Source organism: Polyodon spathula, chromosome 39, assembly GCF_017654505.1.
Source record: "Polyodon spathula isolate WHYD16114869_AA chromosome 39, ASM1765450v1, whole genome shotgun sequence".
In the NCBI taxonomy this organism is placed as follows: Eukaryota; Metazoa; Chordata; class Actinopteri; order Acipenseriformes; family Polyodontidae; genus Polyodon; species Polyodon spathula.
Genome location: NC_054572.1, coordinates 2,858,007 through 2,880,082, shown reverse-complemented (window position 1 = coordinate 2,880,082; position 22,076 = coordinate 2,858,007). Strand labels below are relative to the sequence as shown.

The 22,076-nt window shown below is 41.5% G+C and overlaps 1 protein-coding gene across 2 annotated transcripts in view; it reads left to right on the top strand.

Annotated features, from left to right (window-relative positions):
- The window catches only part of LOC121304631 (copine-8-like), a 116,806-nt gene that overhangs the window by 76,924 nt on the left and 17,806 nt on the right, over positions 1 to 22,076 (top strand). For both annotated transcript variants that reach the window (XM_041235870.1, XM_041235869.1), the window contains 10 exons: positions 84 to 187; positions 3,684 to 3,788; positions 6,809 to 6,850; positions 8,568 to 8,643; positions 11,292 to 11,345; positions 11,929 to 11,990; positions 16,881 to 16,927; positions 17,932 to 18,113; positions 18,491 to 18,618; positions 20,755 to 20,857. In XM_041235870.1, coding sequence (XP_041091804.1) covers positions 84 to 187; positions 3,684 to 3,788; positions 6,809 to 6,850; positions 8,568 to 8,643; positions 11,292 to 11,345; positions 11,929 to 11,990; positions 16,881 to 16,927; positions 17,932 to 18,113; positions 18,491 to 18,618; positions 20,755 to 20,857 — 903 coding nt within the window. The remainder of the gene's footprint in view (positions 1 to 83; positions 188 to 3,683; positions 3,789 to 6,808; positions 6,851 to 8,567; positions 8,644 to 11,291; positions 11,346 to 11,928; positions 11,991 to 16,880; positions 16,928 to 17,931; positions 18,114 to 18,490; positions 18,619 to 20,754; positions 20,858 to 22,076) is intronic.

Genomic DNA, 22,076 nt, shown 5'->3' with positions numbered 1-22,076 from the left:
GCACTTGGAACAAGGTACCTCCTGTCTTCAGATCTCTTCCATGGTTTCTGATGAATAGGCTCGATCTCTCTTTTCTTTTGCAGGACTATGCAACTATGCAGTTCTGTGCCAACAAGCTGGACAAGAAGGATTTCTTTGGGAAGTCAGACCCGTTCATGGTCTTTTACAGAAGCAATGAAGACGGAACGTAAGTTTGCAGTTCCTTTTGCATTTAGCATCTCTGCTGTTTGTAACATTAGCAGCTGTTTCAGAAGTGAATGGATAGCAAGCGTGGATGTGAAATGCAGATAAAGGATTAATGATGCAGGGTAACAGTTCATTTCTGTGTTGAAGCTGTAAACACCGGCAGGAGACACATGCATCGAGCTGCCAGTACTCATGTGTTCCTGCAAAGGATGGGCATCTCAGGCAGTCTAATTTAATGGAAAGACAAGGGCTGGATGCTCAAAGATGAACTGCTTTCCATTCAACCAAAGAGCAAGCTCTTTAGTCGAGAGGTCAGTACCATTGTGATGCTGATGTCAGTACCATTATTACAGTACCATTGGCAGAGCCATTCCTGACATCTCTAAAGTACGAAAGTATTCTTTAACAAATGTGGATTTCACCGCCCCTTTAAGACGTGACTGGCAGTCAGAAATAAAACACAACTAGTGGAGCACCTGGTTCTGCTGGAGGCTTACAGGTGTGTTTCTGATCAGAACACTCTGCATTCGCGTGGGAGATGCAGCAATTCAGATATTCACAGCCCTCGCCGGTAAAGGGCCATTTCAGACTCCAGCTCGCTAGCACAGCAGAAACTTTTTCATTCACAGTGTCAATATTTAGCCCATATCAGATATTAACCCTTCATTGAAGATTATATAAGACATGGACCCTTCATGGTAGCCCATATCAGATATTAACCCTTCATTGAAGATTATATAAGACATGGACCCTTCATGGTAGCCCATATCAGATATTAACCCTTCATTGAAGATTATATAAGACATGGACCCTTCATGGTAGCCCATATCAGATATTAACCCTTCATTGAAGATTATATAAGACATGGACCCTTCATGGTAGCCCATATCAGATATTAACCCTTCATTGTAGCCCATATCAGATATTAATCCTTCATTGAAGATTATATAAGACATGGACCCTTCATGGTAGCCCATATCAGATATTAACCCTTCATTGAAGATTATATAAGACATGGACCCCTCATGGTAGCCCATATCAGATATTAACCCTTCATAGTAGCCCATATCAGATATTAACCCTTCATTGTAGCCTATATCAGATATTAACCCTTCTCACAAGTACAAGCCTTGATACCCTGTGTGTGATTATTTGTATTCTTTGTAATACGTGAATAAGCAACCCAGTTCCTGGACTGCAATCTGTCACAAAACTCAAAGTTGTGAAAACAAAGAGAAAGAATTTGTATGCATCCCCTAAATAAGTGGAGGTCCCATGGAGGCCGCTAATCAGAGCTCTTGTTATACGCTCGGGAATACTTTGAACTGTTTCCAAGCCCGAAAATAAATCGGCCGTGTTCCATACCCTGCATGTCAGTGTTTATTGCCATTGCTTCTGCTTCTCTAGGGTGCTCAGGGGACCTGGGGACCCAGCTGAAAGGTATGCAGCTGGATGCTCATCCTGTTAAAATGATAATGCACCGCGGCTTCAATCTAATTATTTTCTGACACGGAAGGAGATTTTCTGAGATTGCGTTGACTATTCTAAGAGTTCTTTTCTCATGTCTTGTTGTCCACAACGATGCGCTTGATCATTTTTGTTTTTTATTTTACAAAAATTGCCAGATTTACAGTTTGTTTTTGTTTATCCTTTTATATCTCACCAGGGTTTATTTAGCAGGTAACAATGACTTGCTCCTGATGAGTTTTAATGTATTTATTTTGTTAGATCAGGGTTTCTCAAATTCGGTCCTGGGGACCCCCTGTGGCTGCTGATTTTCATTACAACCAAGCTGTCAGTTACTTATCTAGACCCTTAATTGACTGATAATTTGCTTAATTAGACCTTTGTCCTTGTTTTCATCTCTTGAACAGTTGCATATTTCAGCTTAACTGAAGCATTTGATAAGTAACTTGGACTGCAACTGTTTAAGAGTTGAAAACAAGTAAAAATGTCTAATTAAGCTACTTGTTAGTTCAATTAAGGGTCCAGTTAAGTAATTGAGAGCTCGGTTGGAATGAAAATCAACAGACACAGGGGGTCCCCACGAACGAGTTTGAGAACGCCTGGTTTAGATTAAAGAGCACATAGAGGGTTTTCCAAAAAATATAAGGTTCTACAACCCCACGTGTTGCTAAAACTGTTTAAATGAATGTACCTGTCATTTATTTTCATTAACATCCTCACAACTTTTTACACTTATAGCTCTGAAGTATGTTTCAAAGCTCTTTTCAAAATGTCCTGTTGAGTGCTCTGGGGTTTGAAATCTGTCCTCTAAATCAGTGGTGCTCAATCCTGGTTCTTGGAGGCCCTGTGTCTTTTGGTTTTCATTCCAACTGAGTACAATTACTTGACTAAACCCTTAATTGAACTAACAAGTAGCTTAATTAGGCCTTTTTAATTATTCTCAGCTTTAAAAATTTGCAGATATGAAGTTACTTATAACATTCTATAGTTGAGCTGAAATTTTGAAAGAGCTTTAAAAGCCCTAATTAAGATCATTATTAGTTCAATTAAGGGTTCAGTTAAGTAATTGAGAGCTTACGCAAAAGGAAAACCGGAAGACACAGGTGTCCCTGAGCACCAGAATTGAGCACCACTGCTTTAAATCACTGCAGGAGGAGTGATTTAAAAAAAGAGTGCTCTGGCTCTTCTATTCCACTTCATGGATTGTTCTCGCTGTGTTACCTGTTTGACAATGACGCCAATACTCCTGACACTGTCAGTGCACTAGAGCAGACATTTTAAAAAGAGCTTTGAAACAGACTTAAAAAAAATGACAGGTACGTTATTTAAACAGTTGTAGCTTTGAAACGCGACTTAAAAAAAATGACAGGTACGTTATTTAAACAGTTGTAGCAGCACGCGGGGGTGTGCAATGCTATATTTAAGCAGTTGTAGCAGCACGCGGGGGTGTGCAATGCTATATTTAAGCAGTTGTAGCAGCACGCGGGGGTGTGCAATGCTATATTTAAGCAGTTGTAGCAGCACGCGGGGGTGTGCAATGCTATATTTAAGCAGTTGTAGCAGCACGCGGGGGTGTGCAATGCTATATTTAAGCAGTTGTAGCAGCACGCGGGGGTGTGCAATGCTATATTTAAGCAGTTGTAGCAGCACGCGGGGATGTGCGACGCTGTATTTAAGCAGTTGTAGCAGCACGCGGGGGTGTGCAATGCTATATTTAAGCAGTTGTAGCAGCACGCGGGGGTGTGCAATGCTATATTTAAACAGTTGTAGCAGCACGCGGGGGCGTGCAGTGCTATATTTTTGCTGGTGCCCCCCTTTTTTGTACTGAAACCTCAACGTATCTGAGAATCTGTTGCTAAGTGTCTTGCACTCAAGATGAAGTCTGGAATGGCAGCCCTTTCATCTTGCTGTAGCACGCGCCTCTCCCCCAGCTGGCTCCGCCTTCATTACTTCAACCAGCAGCCATCATGCAGCCCCTGAGATGCCACACCAGTTCATCATGGAAATACTTATCTGTATTCCTTTTCCAGGTTTACAATCTGTCACAAAACGGAAGTGGTGAAGAATACCCTGAATCCAGTGTGGCAAGCGTTTGCAATCCCAGTCCGAGCCCTCTGCAATGGGGACTATGACAGGTGAGACATGTCCATTAACCCTTCAGAGAATCATCTGGGTCCATGTGTATAGTTATATATATACACACACACACACACACACACACACACACACACACAGTATAGTTTTACATATCCCAGTTTTACATCTCATCCAAAGGACGGAGCACAAGGAGGTTAAGTGACTTATTCAGGGTCACACATAGTGAGTCAGAGGCCAGTATTGAACCTTGAACCTTATGGTAACAAACTCCTTGCGTTAACAACCGGAATACCAAGCCTTCTCATGTACAGTGGCTCTCAAAAGTATTTACCCCCTTGGGTACCGCTCCCTGGTAGCTCCCATCCTCGGTCGGCAAAGGAATAGTCTGAACTCAAACTGGCGACATCCAGACTATAGGAAGCATCATGCACTCCACATGGATGCGCCACTCAGGAGTCCAACTATTACATTGTTATCAATGGGTCTTAAAGTAAAGCTTTACTACAGCTCAGTGTGATACTGCCTTTATCCATGCAAAGTAAAGAATAATTAGCATGGTCATTATAATTTTACAATGAGCAGTTCTTTGCAGCAACAAGTGACAGGCTATAGTACGTGACCATGGCTGACCTGAAAAAGAAAGATAGGAAAATGAGTCAAGAGGCCAGGTTTTCTTTTTAACAAGTTGTTGCCCTGGGCACCAGGGGGGCTCAGCAGGCTTGTGGCAGACAGGGGGGATTCTACTTGATTTGATTCACCGCGATCACCACGAATGGATTGAAATGTAAGGATGGGCTTGCTGTCAGATTCAATCACAGACTGGAGCTTGGAGAAATGTCAGAGGAGATTTATCCCTTTGTGGTTTACATTCTAACCTTAGAAGTATCTGACTCCTTGAGAGTGATTGCATCTGACAGATAAAAAACAAAGGGGATCCAACTCCAATAGCTTTATACAATACAAATAAACAAAACAGATTACCAGCAGTAAAGTGGAAGTGTCATATTCCGTTTCATGAAGAGGCTGTATACAGTTAAAGGCTTTGCTCTCTAATTCAATGCTCCTACAACCAAAGAAGGAACTCATTCTCTTAGTCCAGTTACCGAGGGACATGGACCTCATGCTCAGTAAGTTATGGTCTAGATTCTCAAAGCTATTTGCTGTAAACCCTCAATGTAGCAATTTAGCTCTTACTTTGTCCCGTGTGAAATCACTGTGTGAATCTCAGCCGGGAACAAAAGGGTTTGAGGATCTAGCCCTGTGGGTTTTATTGTAATGTATTTACCAGAAGATGAAACAGAACAAAATGAAGTTTCTGACCGTTTGATGTTGCAACGAGAGCGGACAGACTCTTCCTCTCATTAGGGTTTGATGTTTGGTCTACGATTGCAAGAGTACTTCATTAACAAACCCTTCTTGAACTGCTCGATCACAGTATTCAGATTTTTGCGTTGGACCACAGCAGCATTGCCAATAGTCGAGAGTCTGTGTTTAGTGTCTCTGCTGGATTGGAGTTTTATATGGTTGTACTCGTTTGTTTAAAGATTTGATTGCATTCACATACAGCAATGTTTTAACCTTTCAATTAAGAATATAAATGTGTAGCTGAGAGAAAGTAGGGAAATAAAAAAAAACACAATAACTGCCCTCTCAATTACTTCCAGCTGCGGCAAAGCTGCAACTACAAACTAATAATTAGTTAAATGCCAGTTGCCAAATTAAGCACTTCCTAGCATTGTGAGGCTTTCCATCCCATTTGCTTGCAGAGTGAAAAACACAGGTTAGGAAACGTCATTTGAATGTTATTTTGGTAGAAAGATCCAAGCTGTATTCTTTTCGTTTCCATATTATTATGTCCTTCTCTGAAGCCCCATGCTGTTGCTGGGATGTCAGCTGTTTTGTTTTGTTACCTTGGTTACAGAGACACTGGACTTGTTAACGTCAAAATCCATCTCATGAATAATAATGATAGTGCAACGCATTTTCACTTTCATCTGTGGAATGAGTTCACTTTACTGCCTGGTGTTTTTTATTCCCTGCATTTTATCATTTTGGTCTTGTGTAGCTTTGACCCTTGAATACACAGACTCTGGACTCTCTCCCTCTCTCTCACACACACACAGACATACACACACACACACACACACACACACACACACACACACACACACACACACACACACACACACACATATGCTCTCTCTCTCACACACACATACAGCCACACTCACATGTCACATAATCTCTCTAACACACACACACTCACACACACACACACATAATCTCTCTCTCACACACACACACACATACACACACACTCACACACACACACTCTCTCTCTCACACACACACACACACACACACACACACACACACAGACACACTCATACTCTCTCTCTCTCACACACACTCTCTCTCTCTCACACATACACACACACTCACACACACATTCTCTCTCACACACACACACATACACACAGACACACACATACTCTCTCTCTCTCTCACACACACACACACACACACACACACACACACACACACACACACTCTCTCTCACACACACACACACTCACACACACACACACACACACACACACACTGTCTCTCTCTTACACACACACACACAAGGAGGTTGGTTCAGTAACCCACCTCATCACTGCAATCCATCTCAACAGGGCGCCTGTACTAACATTACATTCAACACACATTTTGAATAGACAGCCAAATGACAGCATACTGCATTACTGACAGTTTTCAATGTGCCTAACACCTCTTGGACTCACCCTGTCCTTCAGGGATGAGCAGACGAGTCACTCACAGGCTGGGGTTATTCAGTTTATCAGCATCATGGAATGGTCGCTCTGCAGAACAAGCACTGGGTGCCAATTCCTACATGAGTCTCTCCTCCACGTGGGGCACAATATACAGATAATTATCTGCCGTGTGCGACAATAGCACGCAAACGTTTCATATTTGCATTTCAAGGGGTTTTTTCCGGCAGTATGGTGTTCCATGTGTTTTTTTAAATGTAATTAACAGCGCCCTTTCCTTGCAGGACAATCAAGGTGGAGGTCTACGACTGGGACCGGGATGGGAGGTGAGGAGATGAGAAGCAGCAGCTTCTGGAAAGGAAAGGGTAGTGCGGGGGAGCTCTTCAGCCTGAATGTTCATGCTTTTGTCCCAGTGGAGTGCTAGTCTGAAGCCCATTGTCTGTGCAGGTTTTCTCAGCCTCTTGTGCACCAGGGAGTGGTAGGACAGCGTGTGGCAGGAGCTGGGGGGTAAGAGGGAGGCTGGGAGAATGGGATGAGAATCATCGGGTGTGGTTCAGGAACCTGGAGGAGGGAAACAGGACTCCTGTCAAGCCTGAAGTCTGATCTTGATATTTTCCTGCAGGCCTATTCAAGCAGCAAACACTGCAATATCAAAAACAGCAATGCTACTTTTATTATATATCCTTGGAAGATATTGTCCTCTTAGGGAGCTTTACACAGATAAGCAATGAAAAAGGAGAGCTGTTTTTTAAAGAGGTTTGGAAGGTTTCTTGAAATGAATCAAATCCTTGTAGGCAGAAAGCATCCATATTAGAGAAACTGAAGCTGCATCCTGCCTCAGAAAGAGAGGTGAGGGCACATCCTAATCTTAACTAATACAGATGTAGTCGTGCCACTCATTGGTCATTGGTTCTGCCTGCCTAGGAAAACAGTTCTCATGATTGACTGTTTAAAGATACGCCATTGAAGGCACTAACCCTTTTATGACTGTGAGTGTTTAATGTTATTGATGAAAGTGAAAGAAATTATGTTTCATTAATGACTGTGTGGAATGCATTTGAATGGCTTTTTAAATCTGCTACATGATATATTGAGTTAGTTAAGCAGATTCAAAGCTTTGCCTCTAAATTGCCTCAGTGTTTAGCAACCCCACCGTGGGATTGTAGTGCTGGTTCTTAACACCCTGCTCCCTGAGCCTCAAAAATGAAAAAAATCCAGGTCCATTATTGAGAGGTGCTGAACTTTAAACAGCAAGATTACATAATCTTGTTAACTGAGGAAAAAGTGATTTGAGTAACTAATACATACATTTAATGGACGAGGTGAAAATTTAGCAATATTTATTTTTGATTAGAATAACTCATTACCGATTTCCCCTCAGGCAGGATAATACTTCAAGGCAATGCTGTTTGTACTTTAATAAACTGCCTTTAATGAATGGATATTAACAGCCTGAGATTACATGCGATTAGAACTGTGTCTTGTGCGCACAGATAACTGCATTCTGCCAGTCATTGCTCTGCTGTGCCACAACTCTGTGCTGTTTAGATGAGACAGAATTATTTAGGTAGTGTGGATATGGGGTTAATAAACAGATTAAACAGCAGACAAGCACTTGAGATCCTTTGTAATTAGTACGTTGGCAATGTTTACTAATTAAAAATGATCAGGGATCATTCAGGGTGAAGTAACCATTGCTAGATCTCTGTTGATTTGAGAGCTAATAGCGTGGATGTGAATTCTGCACCTTGCCAAGTCAACATTTGTTGGGTTCAAAATTAATTCCTGCAAGATGATTGCCAAAAGTATTTACAATGACATTCTAAATACCAGGGACAACAACATAAGCGTATTAGCCTGAATGATTGTTTAATGAATATATTTTATGCTTTGCAAAAGAATGAATTTATGATTCGCGACAATGTATTAACATTTACATTCTGAATAATCATGCCTGTGAAAATCCTCCAGTTAGCATCACATTGCAGTTATAAATCCACAGGGCTTAGCTGATGCAGATTTTTTTTTTTTTTTCAATCACAGCCATGACTTTATTGGAGAATTTACAACCAGCTACAGAGAGCTAGCCAGAGGACAAAGCCAGTTCAATGTGTATGAGGTGAGTGGCTGGGGGGAGCATGCTAAACGAGTACCAGGCTTTAATGATGCATCATCTGGGATTTGCATTGAATTTGGTTTCGCTGCATCAGCACTGAAAACAATGTGCTCATCCTTGGTGTATCACTGTAACTGCAAACCTACGTGCTTGAAAAACACCCAGATATGCTTTTATTATTTTCACTTGACACCCTAGAACCAATGTGCCGAGTCCCAACCCGAATTCCAAAACGTTAAGGTCACAAACTCCAATTTTAGCTCCTGTTCAAATTGCCCATCCCCTGTATCAGCTGTGATTTTTATTTAATTCAATTTGAAGAACATGCCAAAGATTCCCTTTTCCACAATGCAGAGCCTGAAACGGCACAGCCATGTAACCTCCTGTTTCACCCTCAGCTGGATCCCACCACGGCAATGCCTGTAGCATTCAACCGAAGCCCTGGTTCTGTGTTTCCTGTTTACATCATCATCCTACACCTGCTTTTTAATATAAATTATGAATGATATTGGGAACTTTATGGTTTTTCAGGACATTTTACAGTTCATCTTGGTTTTCTGGGTTTGCCCTGTTGGTTCACCGTCTAACAATAACTATGCTACACAAACGCATTTGTCTCACTGGGGTAATCATTCCATGCTATGCTGTAAAAAAGATTTTCGTGAAAGAAAAAAAAAAGAAATAGAGAACCTCAATTCGTATGGGGAAATAAAACTCCAGTGTTCTGTAATGGTGCTGCAAGAAAAGGAACACACAGCTGGGCAGCGTTTAAACACTCATGTATTGTTAATATTAAAAATACAGGCTTCAGGCAGATTACTGCTGGTTACAGTTCAAATGCACCCTTTAAAGATGGTAGCGCCACTTAAGTCTATTTTCTCTGTAGGGTTTTAAATTCTGAGCACGTTTTTTTTTTTTTTCTGTTAGACTTTACCTAAATTATTAAAAGATGCAGCTGTCATCCATTAAATCCTGTCTTGTGTTTTTGAATCAATAAAGTCTTTGCTTTTCTTTGCTGAAAACTCAATAATCCAGTAAAGCCTCTCTGTATGTGGGTGATGCGGCCTGTCGATAGCTCGCAGTGCTCTGGACACCAGTGCTGTTGACAGGGACACTTTGCATGTGTGTGGGCCCTTATTCCTTGTGACATGTCTAGGCCATGTCATGTATCGTCTTTTCAAGTATTTTCAAGAGTGCACTTACGCAGGTGAGTGTGTTCTAAAGCATAATCTGATTACCTAATTATAATGGCAAGGTTACAGCAAGGGAGACAGGTCTCTCCGTGCAGGTGTACCAATGCTGTCTCTCAGGTCACAGCGAGGGAGACAGGTCTCTCTATGCAGGTGTGCCAATGCTGTCTCTCACCTCACAACGAGGGAGACAGGTCTCTCTATGCAGGTGTACCAATGCTGTCTCTCAGGTCACAACGAGGGAGACAGGTCTCTCTATGCAGGTGTGCCAATGCTGTCTCTCATGTCACAGCGAGGGAGACAGGTCTCTCCGTGCAGGTGTGCTGTCTATCAGGTCACAACGAGGGAGACAGGTCTTTCTGTGCAGGTGTATCAGTGCTGTCTCTCAGGTCACAGCGAGAGAGACAGGTCTCTCTGTGCAGGTGTATCAATGCTATCTATCAGGTCACAGTGAGGGAGACAGGTCTCTCCGTACAGGTGTGCTGTCTCTCAGGTCACAGTGAGGGAGACAGGTCTCTCCGTACAGGTGTGCTGTCTCTCAGGTCACAGCGAGGGAGACGGGTCTCTCCGTACAGGTGTGCTGTCTCTCAGGTCACAGCGAGGGAGACAGGTCTCTCCGAGCAGGTGTGAGTGTTTCAAGCGCTGGATCGCTGTTAGCTGCTGCAGTGCCACAGAGTGCAAGCAGCTGGATTTCTAATATCGACAAGGGATTGTGCAACTGTAGAACCTGCCCTGCCCTTTCTCTTGGGGTGGTCGCCTCTGAAATCGCTAGCTGTCAGTTGCACAAAACCCTTTATGCACAGGCAAAAGAGCATTTCATTCCATTTACTGGTTCACAGGTTGTAATGTGACGAAGAAGAAGAAGAAGAAGAAGAAGAAGAAGAAGAAGAAGAAGAAGAAGAAGAAGAAGAAGTCTGTATTGTCACAAGGAACAGAATTTATAAACAGTTCAAAACAGAATTTGTAAACTGGAAATTGACTGCCTAGACCACCTGAGCATACCAAGCATCTGTCATGTATTAGCGTTTGGCACATCTTAAGCGTTTCGGTGCCTCATTTGTATGCATGGTAACAGCTCTGTTGAATCCTTTAAGCTGAAAGAAAAGGTTAATTTGCTAAACGTTGAAAAGAGTAATTTAATTGTTTTCTTTCAGTTATTACAGTGGATGAAGAAGATTTATTTATTACCTTGTGAAAAGCATCCATTATATGAAACACTCCCAAATAATATGATATTTACAACAGCATTTGCGCTAATTAGCTGGTGAATTAACCTTATCACTTCACACTTCACACAAAAGATGATTTTTATTTTAAACAGGAAGTAAAATCCCACTGAGGTTTTGTTTTTTTGTTTGTGTTTTCTTCAGTCGGGAATTTTAATTGTCTGAAGCGTTTCTAAATTCCCAGGAAACCGAGCTCCCCTAAAGAAACATTGACTTTTTTTTTTTCTTTTTTTAGGTGATAAATCAAAAAAAGAAAATTAAGAAAAAGAAATACTCCAATTCGGGAACAGTAGGTTCTATTTGAATACTTTGCTTTTCAGTGCTTTTTCTGTGGGTTCTGCTTCATGTATAAAAACCAGTAATTAATTATAAAGTCTCTGTTCATTCAATATTAAAGAGTTATTGGGATGGTAATTCTCAGGAAGCTTATAAGTCCTTATGGGGATACTGTTCTGAGTGTACGCAATATCGTTTCCAATCAAATGCATTAACACAGATGATCATAGTTTGTTTAGTTACCGACAATGCTATTTCTATGAACAACTAATCAGCCAATCATGTGACAGACATTTTCCACAGAAGTGTGCATTTCAGCAGGTGTTTCGCATGCTTCCATTGTGTCTGCACAGTTAGGATCAGGGTGCATGGTTTCTGTTTCTATGCTGTGTGATGACACACTCCTCCTCTGTTTCTCATGCTTCCATTGTCTCTGCACAGTTAGGATCAGGGTGCATGGTTTCTGTTTCTATGCTGTGTGATGACACACTCCTCCTCTGTTTCTCATGCTTCCATTGTCTCTGCACAGTTAGGATCAGGGTGCATGGTTTCTGTTTCTATGCTCTGTGATGACAAACTCCTCCTCTGGTTTTCAGGTTACGTTGCTGTCCTTCACAGTGGAATCAGAGTACACATTCCTTGACTACATCAAAGGGGGGTGAGTGAGTGGACAGAGGGGCTTGCATGCCCCTGTTTATTGCGAATTTTCAGGATTGAGGCCTTTTCTTGGCCATAGTTTCATTCTTCAGACCTGCTACAGTCTGCTCTTATAATACTCTGATGCGGCTGTATTCTGAACAATCTGCAAGCGGGATACCACACGTTTTGGAACACCATAAAAAAGTGCATTACAATAATCAATTCTAGATGAAACAAAGGCATGCACTGGTCTCTCAGCATCAGATACAGAAACAAATGGTCTCAGTTTGGCTTTATTTCTCAAATGGGAATAAGATACTTTAGTAACTTCCCTAATATGAGTCTCAAATGATAGATCAGGAGATGACCCCCTAAACTCTTAATTTCTAGTTTAAGTTTTGATGAGAGACTGCAAGGGTCAAGCTCATGTAATCCCACATTTCCTTTTAGTTAGTTCTGTGATCCCACTGGCATAACCTTTGTTTTATCTGAATTCAACAATAGAAAATTCTGTGACATCCAATGCTTGATGTCTGTAAGGCAAGTAGCTAATAACACCTAGGCAGAAGAAATTCCTGGCTTTAGGAACAGATATAGCTGGGTATCATCAGCATAGCAATGGAAGTTCACTCCGTGTCTGCGGATAATGTCACCCAGTGGTAGCATATATAATGATAACAGCAAAGGACCAGTAAGGGACAAGCACGGGACCAGCAAGGGACCAGCAAGGGACCAGTAAGGGACCTAGCCCAGTGGAACACCACAGACAACTTCCGATAATGCCGATATTACTTCCCCAATAGAGACAAACTGAAACCTATCAGAAAGATACAATTTTTACCAGGCTAGGATAAGGCCAGGCAGTCCCACTGTGTTTCAAGATGATTCAGTAGGATGGAATGGTCTACAGTATCAAAGGCAGCACTTAGATCAAGAATAATTAATACTGATGGAAAGCCTGAGTTAGAGCTTATCAGCAGATCATTCTCAACTCTGACAAGGGCCGTCTCTGTGCATGTGCAGCATGACAACCAGACTGAAACTTCTCGAATATACCGTTAGAAATGTTTGTAATTGAATTGCAACAACTCTCTCTAGAACCTTATCTAGGAACGGTAGGTTGGAGATTGGCCTATAGTTATTGAGGACTTTAGGGTCTAAATTGTGTTTCTTAAGCATAGGCTTTACCACAGCGACCTTAAGAGCTGAGGGAACTGTACCAGAGGAATGTGAACCATTTATAATGTTTAAAATGTGGGTATTAATAACACCAAGAACATCTTTTAATAGTTTTGTAGGAATAGGATCAAGGCAGCATGTAGTAGCTCTCATATATTGAACTAGCTTTGTCAGTTCCTGTAAGGTAATCAAAGAAAAAAAAACATAGTAATAATAATCTTTATATAGCACCTTTCATAGTGAACCAACATAACAAGATACGAAGACTAGAGTGTGTGAACTATGCATCAGCTGCAGAGTCACTTACAACAACTTCTCACCTGAAAGACAGAGCACAAGCAGATGAAGTGACTTGCTTACGGTCATACAGTGAGTCAATGGCTGAGCTGGGATTTGAACCAGGAACTTCCTGATTACAAGCCCATTTCCTTAACCACTGGACCACACTGCCTCCTAATAGGTGTAGATGGTAAAATTGTGCTGGAGTCCTCCTTAATAAAAGGTGTTGAATCTCATTTCTGATGTATTTTATTTTTAAAGAAATTGTGCTGGAGTCCTCCTTAATAAAAGGTGTTGAATCTCATTTCTGATGTATTTTATTTTTAAAGTCATTGCAGCTGTAAGAGGAGCCAATGTCAAGGGTAGGACTATAAGGGTAAAGATGAATTAATGCATCTAGGGTAGCAAAATTAAATATGGGATCATATTTGACTGTCACTGTAAATAGCAGGTCCCCAAATTCAGTCAGACATAGCAGGTTTGACTTAGGTGGTCGATAAATAAATACAGTATGACCAGGGTAATGGACTGTTTAATGTCAAGGTTAAAACTTCAAAAGATGAATAACCTTCAACAATTTGATTCTACGTTCACTGTGGAAAACAATAGCAAGTCCACCTCCCCGCCCAGTAGAGAAAGCTTTCTGTAAAAAAGTTACAGAAGCCTCAATCAGGGAAACACTGTCATTAGGTCCAAGCCATGTTTCAGTTAGAGAGAGAACACGAGTTAACACAATCCCGGTCCTTAAAGGGTTAATACACGATTGATCACCTTTCATTATAAATGCATAATGATTTGTAATTGATTCCTGTAGCCTGCACCAGGTCCTGATTAATAGTATCTGCAAAGAAACCCATAGTAATTGCATTAATGTGAGGCATCATTGACATAATCTGCAAAACGTTCCTTTTCTGCTAACCAATGTTTATTATTTGTGAGGTGCAGAAGATATTCTGTTTTCATGAGTTTTCAGGTAACATGCAGATTATATCAAGCTATTTCTTCCTGGTAGGAAGTAGCAGCAGCAGGTTTTACTCAAATTGCTTTAATTGTGAAGTAAGACGAAAGATTTGGAAACCTTTGAAGCTGATTAAATGTGAGGACCTACTCCATGGCTTCCTGTGACACATGCAATAGAAGACCTGTAATGTTATCTCTGCTGTTTGCTAGAAGGCAAACTGTCAGCTGATTTAATGTTAAGTGACAAAGCCCACAGGCACCAAACCCCATGCATCCGTGTTTCATTAACACAAGTTCCATTCCACTGCCCACAATGTATTGCAGCAAACCCTAGCTTGGCTCATGCTTGGTTTGAAGCACTTCATTGTAGTACTTTGCTCTCTCGGTTTGTCTTCCTCCACCATCCTGCCGTGCCTTGCGGCTGGATCTCAGTGGTCTGCCTTAGAGCCTGGTCTCTCCAGATCTCAGACACTACGTGAAGCTGGGTCTGTTCAGTATCTGGTTGGCTGGGCTTGGGGTGCTTTCCTTCCTTGTCGTATCTTAACCAAACTTGTTGTCAATCTAGCACTGGGGGCTGTGTGCATCACAAAGAGCTACTCTTCACATGAGGCGGATTGGGGAATCTAATGTTTAAATGGCAAGCTTTTAAAGAACAGCAGGGTTTTTAAACCCAGAGAAAATAAATAACTCTTGTCAGGATAAATCCCAAATGTCCTGGCTTTCTAGAGGGATTGAAGGCAGCCTCGCTGGACCAGAAGGCAAGAGCCTGGGCCAACAGTCTGAACAATTTTATAAAAGCTCTTTTACAGCTGTATACTATGGTACAATCATAGTAAAATATCCTAAAGCACAATTATATGTTAGAGGAAACGTAAGCATAGTAGATCACAGAATCTGAAACAAGCATGATTAAACAATATGGTGCATAAGTAAGCTAAAAATCACCATGGACATTCCTTTATAAAGGCCACCTCAATCCTTGAATCACATCAAGCACCATCAGAGCTACCCTGCAGAGCTACACAGCAGAGCTACCCTGCAAGCTACACAGCAGAGCTACCCTGCAGAGCTACACAGCAGAGCTACCCTGCAGAGTTACCCCTGACCCCTGTCCTCAGCTCACACCACCTGCGATGAACACCAGCACTTAAGAAGGGTTATTATTTCAGCTCTTGTTTTTTGAATCCAGCCTGCAGATTTTTAATGTATAAAATATGAAGGGAAACATTTATAAAGCTTTTGCTGCTGATTTCTCATATCTGTAATGAAAATAATCCAACGCTTAGAGCCAAATTGATTCACTGCTTTATGTAATTATTTGGATGTTTGATTGCATGAATGTTTGCTTTCAAGTAATTACATGTAAATCTAATTATTTTGTATTATGAGTTTCAGTTGTGTTTGCTGACCCTTTGAGACAGTGATTGTATTGGTTCTGATGCACAATCAGCACCCCAACTTTTATATTTAATGTATATCCTTTTATAAAATATTGCAAAGCAACGTGTACAAGCACAGACGAACAAAACTGTGCATTTCCATTAACAAACCCGTTGTCTTTTTAATGCATCCCAGGTTTAATAACTTTGATGGAGAAAATAATGTACTTTTCATGGAATCATTTATTTTTCATAAAAAGTAAGCATTGTCTAGGCATGCCAGTTGTGATGGCTGATTGCTTTTGGAATGGTGTATTTTTAGAGCTTCTGAAAGGATGGCTTCAATGACTGTTGAGATGTGAAAGTAAGTTTAGCTTTTCTGACTCACCCATGCCTATTTCACAATGCTAAGCAAGGCTGAACAGTTAGTGCCATTCTGGCCTTCATCCATATTGCTTCCTGGGTCCTATAGTAGTTAACTATTAAATCAAACCTATTACACCCAAAGGGGAAATGGCCCCTGAGTTTAACAAGAGCAACTGTGTGTTGTGTACATCACCCTGCTCAAGACTCAAGACTTATATTCTCCATCAAAGTATAAACAATGGTGCTCCACCCTTTTATTAATGCTTCCTAAAAGAGGTTTTTATTTCCTTGAACCCCTATTATAATAACATAACGAGAGTCAATACTCGAACATGTGTGTGTGCGTGTGTGCGTGCGTGCGTGTGTGTGTGTGTGTGTGTGTGTGTGTGTGCGTGTGTGTGTGTGCATGCATGTGTGTGTGTGTGCGTGTGTGTGCCAATTCCAGCATTGGGTTTCTGTGCATGGGAATGCTCTGGAACAAATGGTGACAGTTTGATTATGGCATCATACAGTGGGATAAATGTGATATTGCAGGAGTGCGTGGGCCGGGCTCAGGCTCGGCTAGCTGATAATGTGAATGCAATCTAATAGGTTCTGTTATTTATCCTAATTAGGCACAGCAGCTGCAGAGGCAGCCTTCAAATATAAATTAAACTGCTGTCGTTCTGCCTAGGGCTCTGGTCTTCAGTAACACAACCCGGAGGTCTTTTTTATTATTTCTTTTCCTTTTCTTATTATTCTTCCAGGACCCAGATCAATTTTACAGTGGCAATCGATTTCACCGCGTCCAATGGTAAGTGCTTTGAGACTCCTTTGTAAACTCTACGCAGAGCAGCTAGGAATTCCTTTCATCTCACAATTGCACCAGCAGCTGATGCACGACTTTAATCAAACCGCTGACAACTTCTCCATTAGCCAGAGATTCACATCCTGACTGCTCTTCATTCCAGCCTGTACTCCACAGCTGATAACCTGCTCCATGTCATGTAAGAGTCTATTGATGCCCATAATTGGCTCCACTTTGCACTAAATACAGTACAAGGAAAACGATTTATTAATGACACTATCATGGACGCAATGGGCAACTGGTCAGTGATTATGTAGAGTTGTTCCCAGAAGCACTGTAGTCTTTTGTTAAGGAAACCCGTGTGAATTTTCTGTACAGTCCCATTAGTAGCCAGACTGCTTAGCTTATACGTAAGTGACATTACAACATGAGAAAGCTTTCCAACCACTTACAGATTTTACACACAGTTAAGCAGTTGCAGTGTAGTTACTATTTAATAGCAGTACAATTACATTTTGTGTTGGTGGCACCCCATGAGAGGCAAACCATGCGCTTCCTGTAGAATGGCACAGTACATTTGAATTGGGAATGATACATCAGTCATCACCTGCAGCAGCAGCGTTTGTAGCATTGATACAGCAATTCTGTCACTTCATGAGTTTCTGAAAGAGCCCTGTTTTATTTGTTTGCTTTAACTCTGTTATCCCCAGAGCACATACAATTAGTCTCCCAGCTTTGGCTCCCAGTCTCCTTATATTGCAATATGTTACAATGCATATTTTAAAATACATTATACGTATATTCCATTTCCATAAGGGTAGGAGTAGGGGTTAAAGTTATGGTTTAGGGTTAGAGTTAGATTTAGATTTAGAGTGAGGATTAGGGGTTAGGAGTTAGGGTGAGGGTTAGGGTTAGAATGAGGGTGAGGGTGAGGTTGAGGATTAGGGGTTAGGAGTTAGGATGAGGGTTAGTTAGGCATGCTGATTCCCAGTCTCTGCTTTCTCTGCCAGGGAACCCATCCCAGTCCACCTCTCTGCACTACATGAACCCATACCAGATGAACGCGTACGCCATGGCGCTGAAGGCAGTGGGCGAGATCATCCAAGACTACGACAGTGACAAGATGTTCCCCGCGCTGGGCTTCGGTGCCAAGCTGCCTCCTGATGGAAGGGTCTCGCACGAATTCCCTCTGGTGAATAATAACAGCACTGATGTTTGTACTTTTGTGTTGGACAATGGCACTGGCATCAGGCCATCACTGAGCTCCACCAAAGCACCTCAACAACCCTAACCTGAAGGATCCTCCTCTGCTGTTCCTTCCTGGGGCTCAATGGAGAGAGCAGAAACTAGCAACCAGTGATGCCAAATCGTGTGCTGGTTTTATGATGTAAACTGTGTTCCCCAAACTATGGGCTAACTTATTTAATTTATTTTAAATTCCCATTAGAAGTAAAAGAAACACATTCACATCTCAGATATGTATTTGTGTACAGGCCCTCGTAATTCTATTCTTAGAACACCTATTAGCTTGGTACCAACTGTATTATTCCTGATACTTTTGTTTTTCAGAATGGCAATACAGAAAACCCATACTGCAATGGGATAGAGGGAATATTAGAAGCCTACCACCAGAGCCTGAAGACTGTTCAACTCTATGGGCCAACCAACTTTGCACCAGTTGTCAACCATGTGGCAAGGTATGTACTATACAGTGCTGCACCCCTTATTAAAGCTTCTCATAGTAAAAGCAAAGAGTATTTTAATGAAAGCATGCTAGAGCTAGGGGAGGTATGGTAAAGCATATTAAATAAGCATTACAAAGCATGGTAAAGTATGAAGCACTCCCAGCCGCATCCTTTTCACACCCTTAACATCTGCAGCAATGTGCACCCGAGTGTTCCTTATTGCTTCAATATGACGGGGCATCTGGTGTGGAAAACAAGAGAGCAGATCTAGCAGGAGAATGGATAGTAAAGCATGCGACTGTTGCCTGGTTACTGGAGACAGCTTGATGTCTGAATACTGATATTAAACAATTCCGACTGTACCCAGATTATTTTTCACTTTATCGTCTGTCCAGATCAGGTTTTATAAGTCTAATTGTTCCTGTACGTTTTTCATGCAAGGGCTAAAAGCGTTTGTAATGAGTTCAATTTTATAACTGCCCCTCCACCTGAGTGGCATGATCAATTAGAAGCTATCCTTCTATTTGAAATACTCATTTCAGTAGTTTAATAACGATTATCCTTTGGAAATCAGTAGAAGGGAGAAACGCATTTAAAAATGGAAATAGCTTGAAATGAGCAATGAACGTGGAAATTGCGCTATTAATCTATGCTCTAGTATATTATGGAGACATCACACCAGAAACAGTTTCGCCGCTAATGCTTTGTTCTCGGTTACATCTTCTCAACCTCATTTTCAAATTCTCAAAACTGTTCCAATGATTAATCTCGAGACCACTGATCTGTGCTGTACGAGGTACCCGCAGACAGCTTTAAATGTAAAAGCTATTAAGTTTGACAGTTCAGTAACAAACTTGACTTTTAAAGCAGCGCTATCGGAATCCACAGGCTGCCTCATGTTGCTATTAGTATTATGCATTAAAGAAAGGCTCTTACGGTAGATTTTAATTTCATGTTGCGTCCTCCATTGTATAAATAGAATAGCAAACCTACTGAGTTTGCTATGCATAATTAGCTAATAGTTTATCACAGTAAAAGCACAGCACAATGTAATGAAGCCTACAAAGCATAAGTAAACATTGTTATGAAAGCATTGTAAATCATATTTAAAAACCATGGTAAACTATAGTAAATGCATGGTATAACCATGGGAAAAGCACAGGATAAACGGCTAAGTGACCATGCAAATTTACCGGCGTACACTTTTGGTAGGTAATATCTTGTGTCTCATTGGTTATGAGTGCTGCTTTTCCAAGCTCAGCAGCGTTTGCCATCCTCTGCTTGTCCACCCTGTCCAGTCGTCTCATTATGTTCGTCCCCAGATTTGAGTTGCTTGCTTCTTTTGTTTAGTGCTGGCACAGTTCAGTTCTGAGGGAGCGCTTCCCTGACACTGCCAGCATTTTTGATGACTTTAATTATATACCCAATCCGGTGGCTGCTCTAAAAAGACTTGAGGATCACACTGTCTCTCTAAAGTATCTCAGATACATTTTGAACGACTCCATTAATCGGGGATGGAGAGCAGGAACCTGCGTCTCTGCTGCTCAGAGACCTTGCTTACAGCTGCCACACATCAAGCTGTCCTTGACAGTTTCACCACAGAGCCCTTGACATTCAACCTGGTGGAGAAAACAGAGGATGCCTTTACAGCGTTTTAGAGTAGAAGCCTACAGCATGAATCTCATTGCTTACCTATATATCTTCTAACCAGCTTTCATATTTGAAGCAGTGGTTAGGTTTTGAGAGAACAGACACTGCTCCTGTACAAGTCATTGAGGAGCTGGCGGAATTAGTTTAGGGGACAGGAGAGAACAGCATCTATGGTAATGCAATTCAATTTTCCATTGATCAAGATGATCCTGCTGTCTTGAGACAGATGGCGGTATGATTGTAGAATTAGATATTTTGTAGGTATTAATATAGCGTTATTGTGAGTGCATTGCAATCCAGTGCATTTACCAGTGTGCTAACGCCTTATGAATACAGGGCTGTAAGCAGGTGCTGCATTTGTGGTGTGGTCATGCATATATCTAGTTTTCCTCGAAAAACAACACTAAAGCAATAGGCTTACCCTAAAGCTGTGCACTTTGTAATAGATGTGCGAGAACGCTTGGTTTTCAATATTCTCTGTCGTTCTTTTATTGCCAGGTATGCCGCTGCCGTTCAGGATGGCTCGCAGTATTTCATCCTCCTAATTATCACAGATGGGGTCATATCAGATATGGCTCAGACAAAAGAGGCCATTGTGAGCGTGAGTACAGCATGCTGAGGCCCTGTCTCGTTGGAAAGCTTCCATTGCTGTGTGTACGCATACTAGCTCATCACTTTCATTGTATTACAAACATTGTTTTGTCATATTATTCTGGCCCATTTGCTTTACAGTAACCAACCTTTACGGTAGCAGCACAATGCAACAGTCTGGTCGGACTTCAAGGTTCTTACAGTGTATGTTGTGAGACCAGACAGACCTGGACAATCCTGGGGAAAGTGGTCCTCCGACCTGCACTGGAGGGTGTCCCGCTTGTTCGGTCAAACTGTCCGCTCTGCTCCAAGAGCTGCGTGAAGCATGTCATGCCCCGCTGATAATATGTTTTCCTTGGATTACGTTATTAAATATAATAACACATTTTACTTGCAATTACCAGCAAAAACACAAAAACCTAGTTTTGAATTACAGCAGTAATTGTTGGAAATTAACAAACTTAATAAAAGGAAAATGTATATACTGTGTGTGTGTGTGTGTGTGTGTGTGTGTGTGTGTGTGTGTGTGTGTGTGTGTATGCTTGTGAATAATTTCAAACGAGGGTTGAGGATATTAATAATAATGATTAATACATCAAAATTGTATAACATGAGGCAGCTTGGTGGTCCAGTGGTTAAAGCAAGGGGTCTCTTACCAAGAGATTCCAGGTTCAATCCCTACCACTGACTTACTCTGTGTGACCCTGAATAAATCATTTATCCTCCTTGTGCTCTGCCCTTTGAGTGAGATGTAAAACTGGGGTCCTATTGTAAGTGACTCTGCAGTGGTGGTTGTTGATGGATAATCACCCCCAGTTGCTTTGGATATTAGCATCTGCTAAATGACTAATTCATTCATTCATGCTGTTTGCCTTGAATTTTACCTGAATATGATGTCTTTGGTCTTTATCTAACTTTTTCTTTGAATTCGTTTAATCGAAGCAGTATATTGTTGGTTGTTTTTCTGTCTTCTCTTAAAACTCATGACCTTACCTGTGATTTGAATGCACCTGTTTACTGTACAGTATGTGTCTTTCACCCAGTTCTACAATGAAGTGTTGTTTCCATGGTGCAGTGTCTAAACCGTGAAAGCATATCACTACAGTAATGCTAAAAAGCAGATGTCACAGGATCTGTCTTCAGACTGCCGAGTCTTCTGCACCCAAAAGGGCCGTGACATCCCAGCAGACTGGATTTAAAGGGAATTTGCGACTGTTAGTTAACTGTTA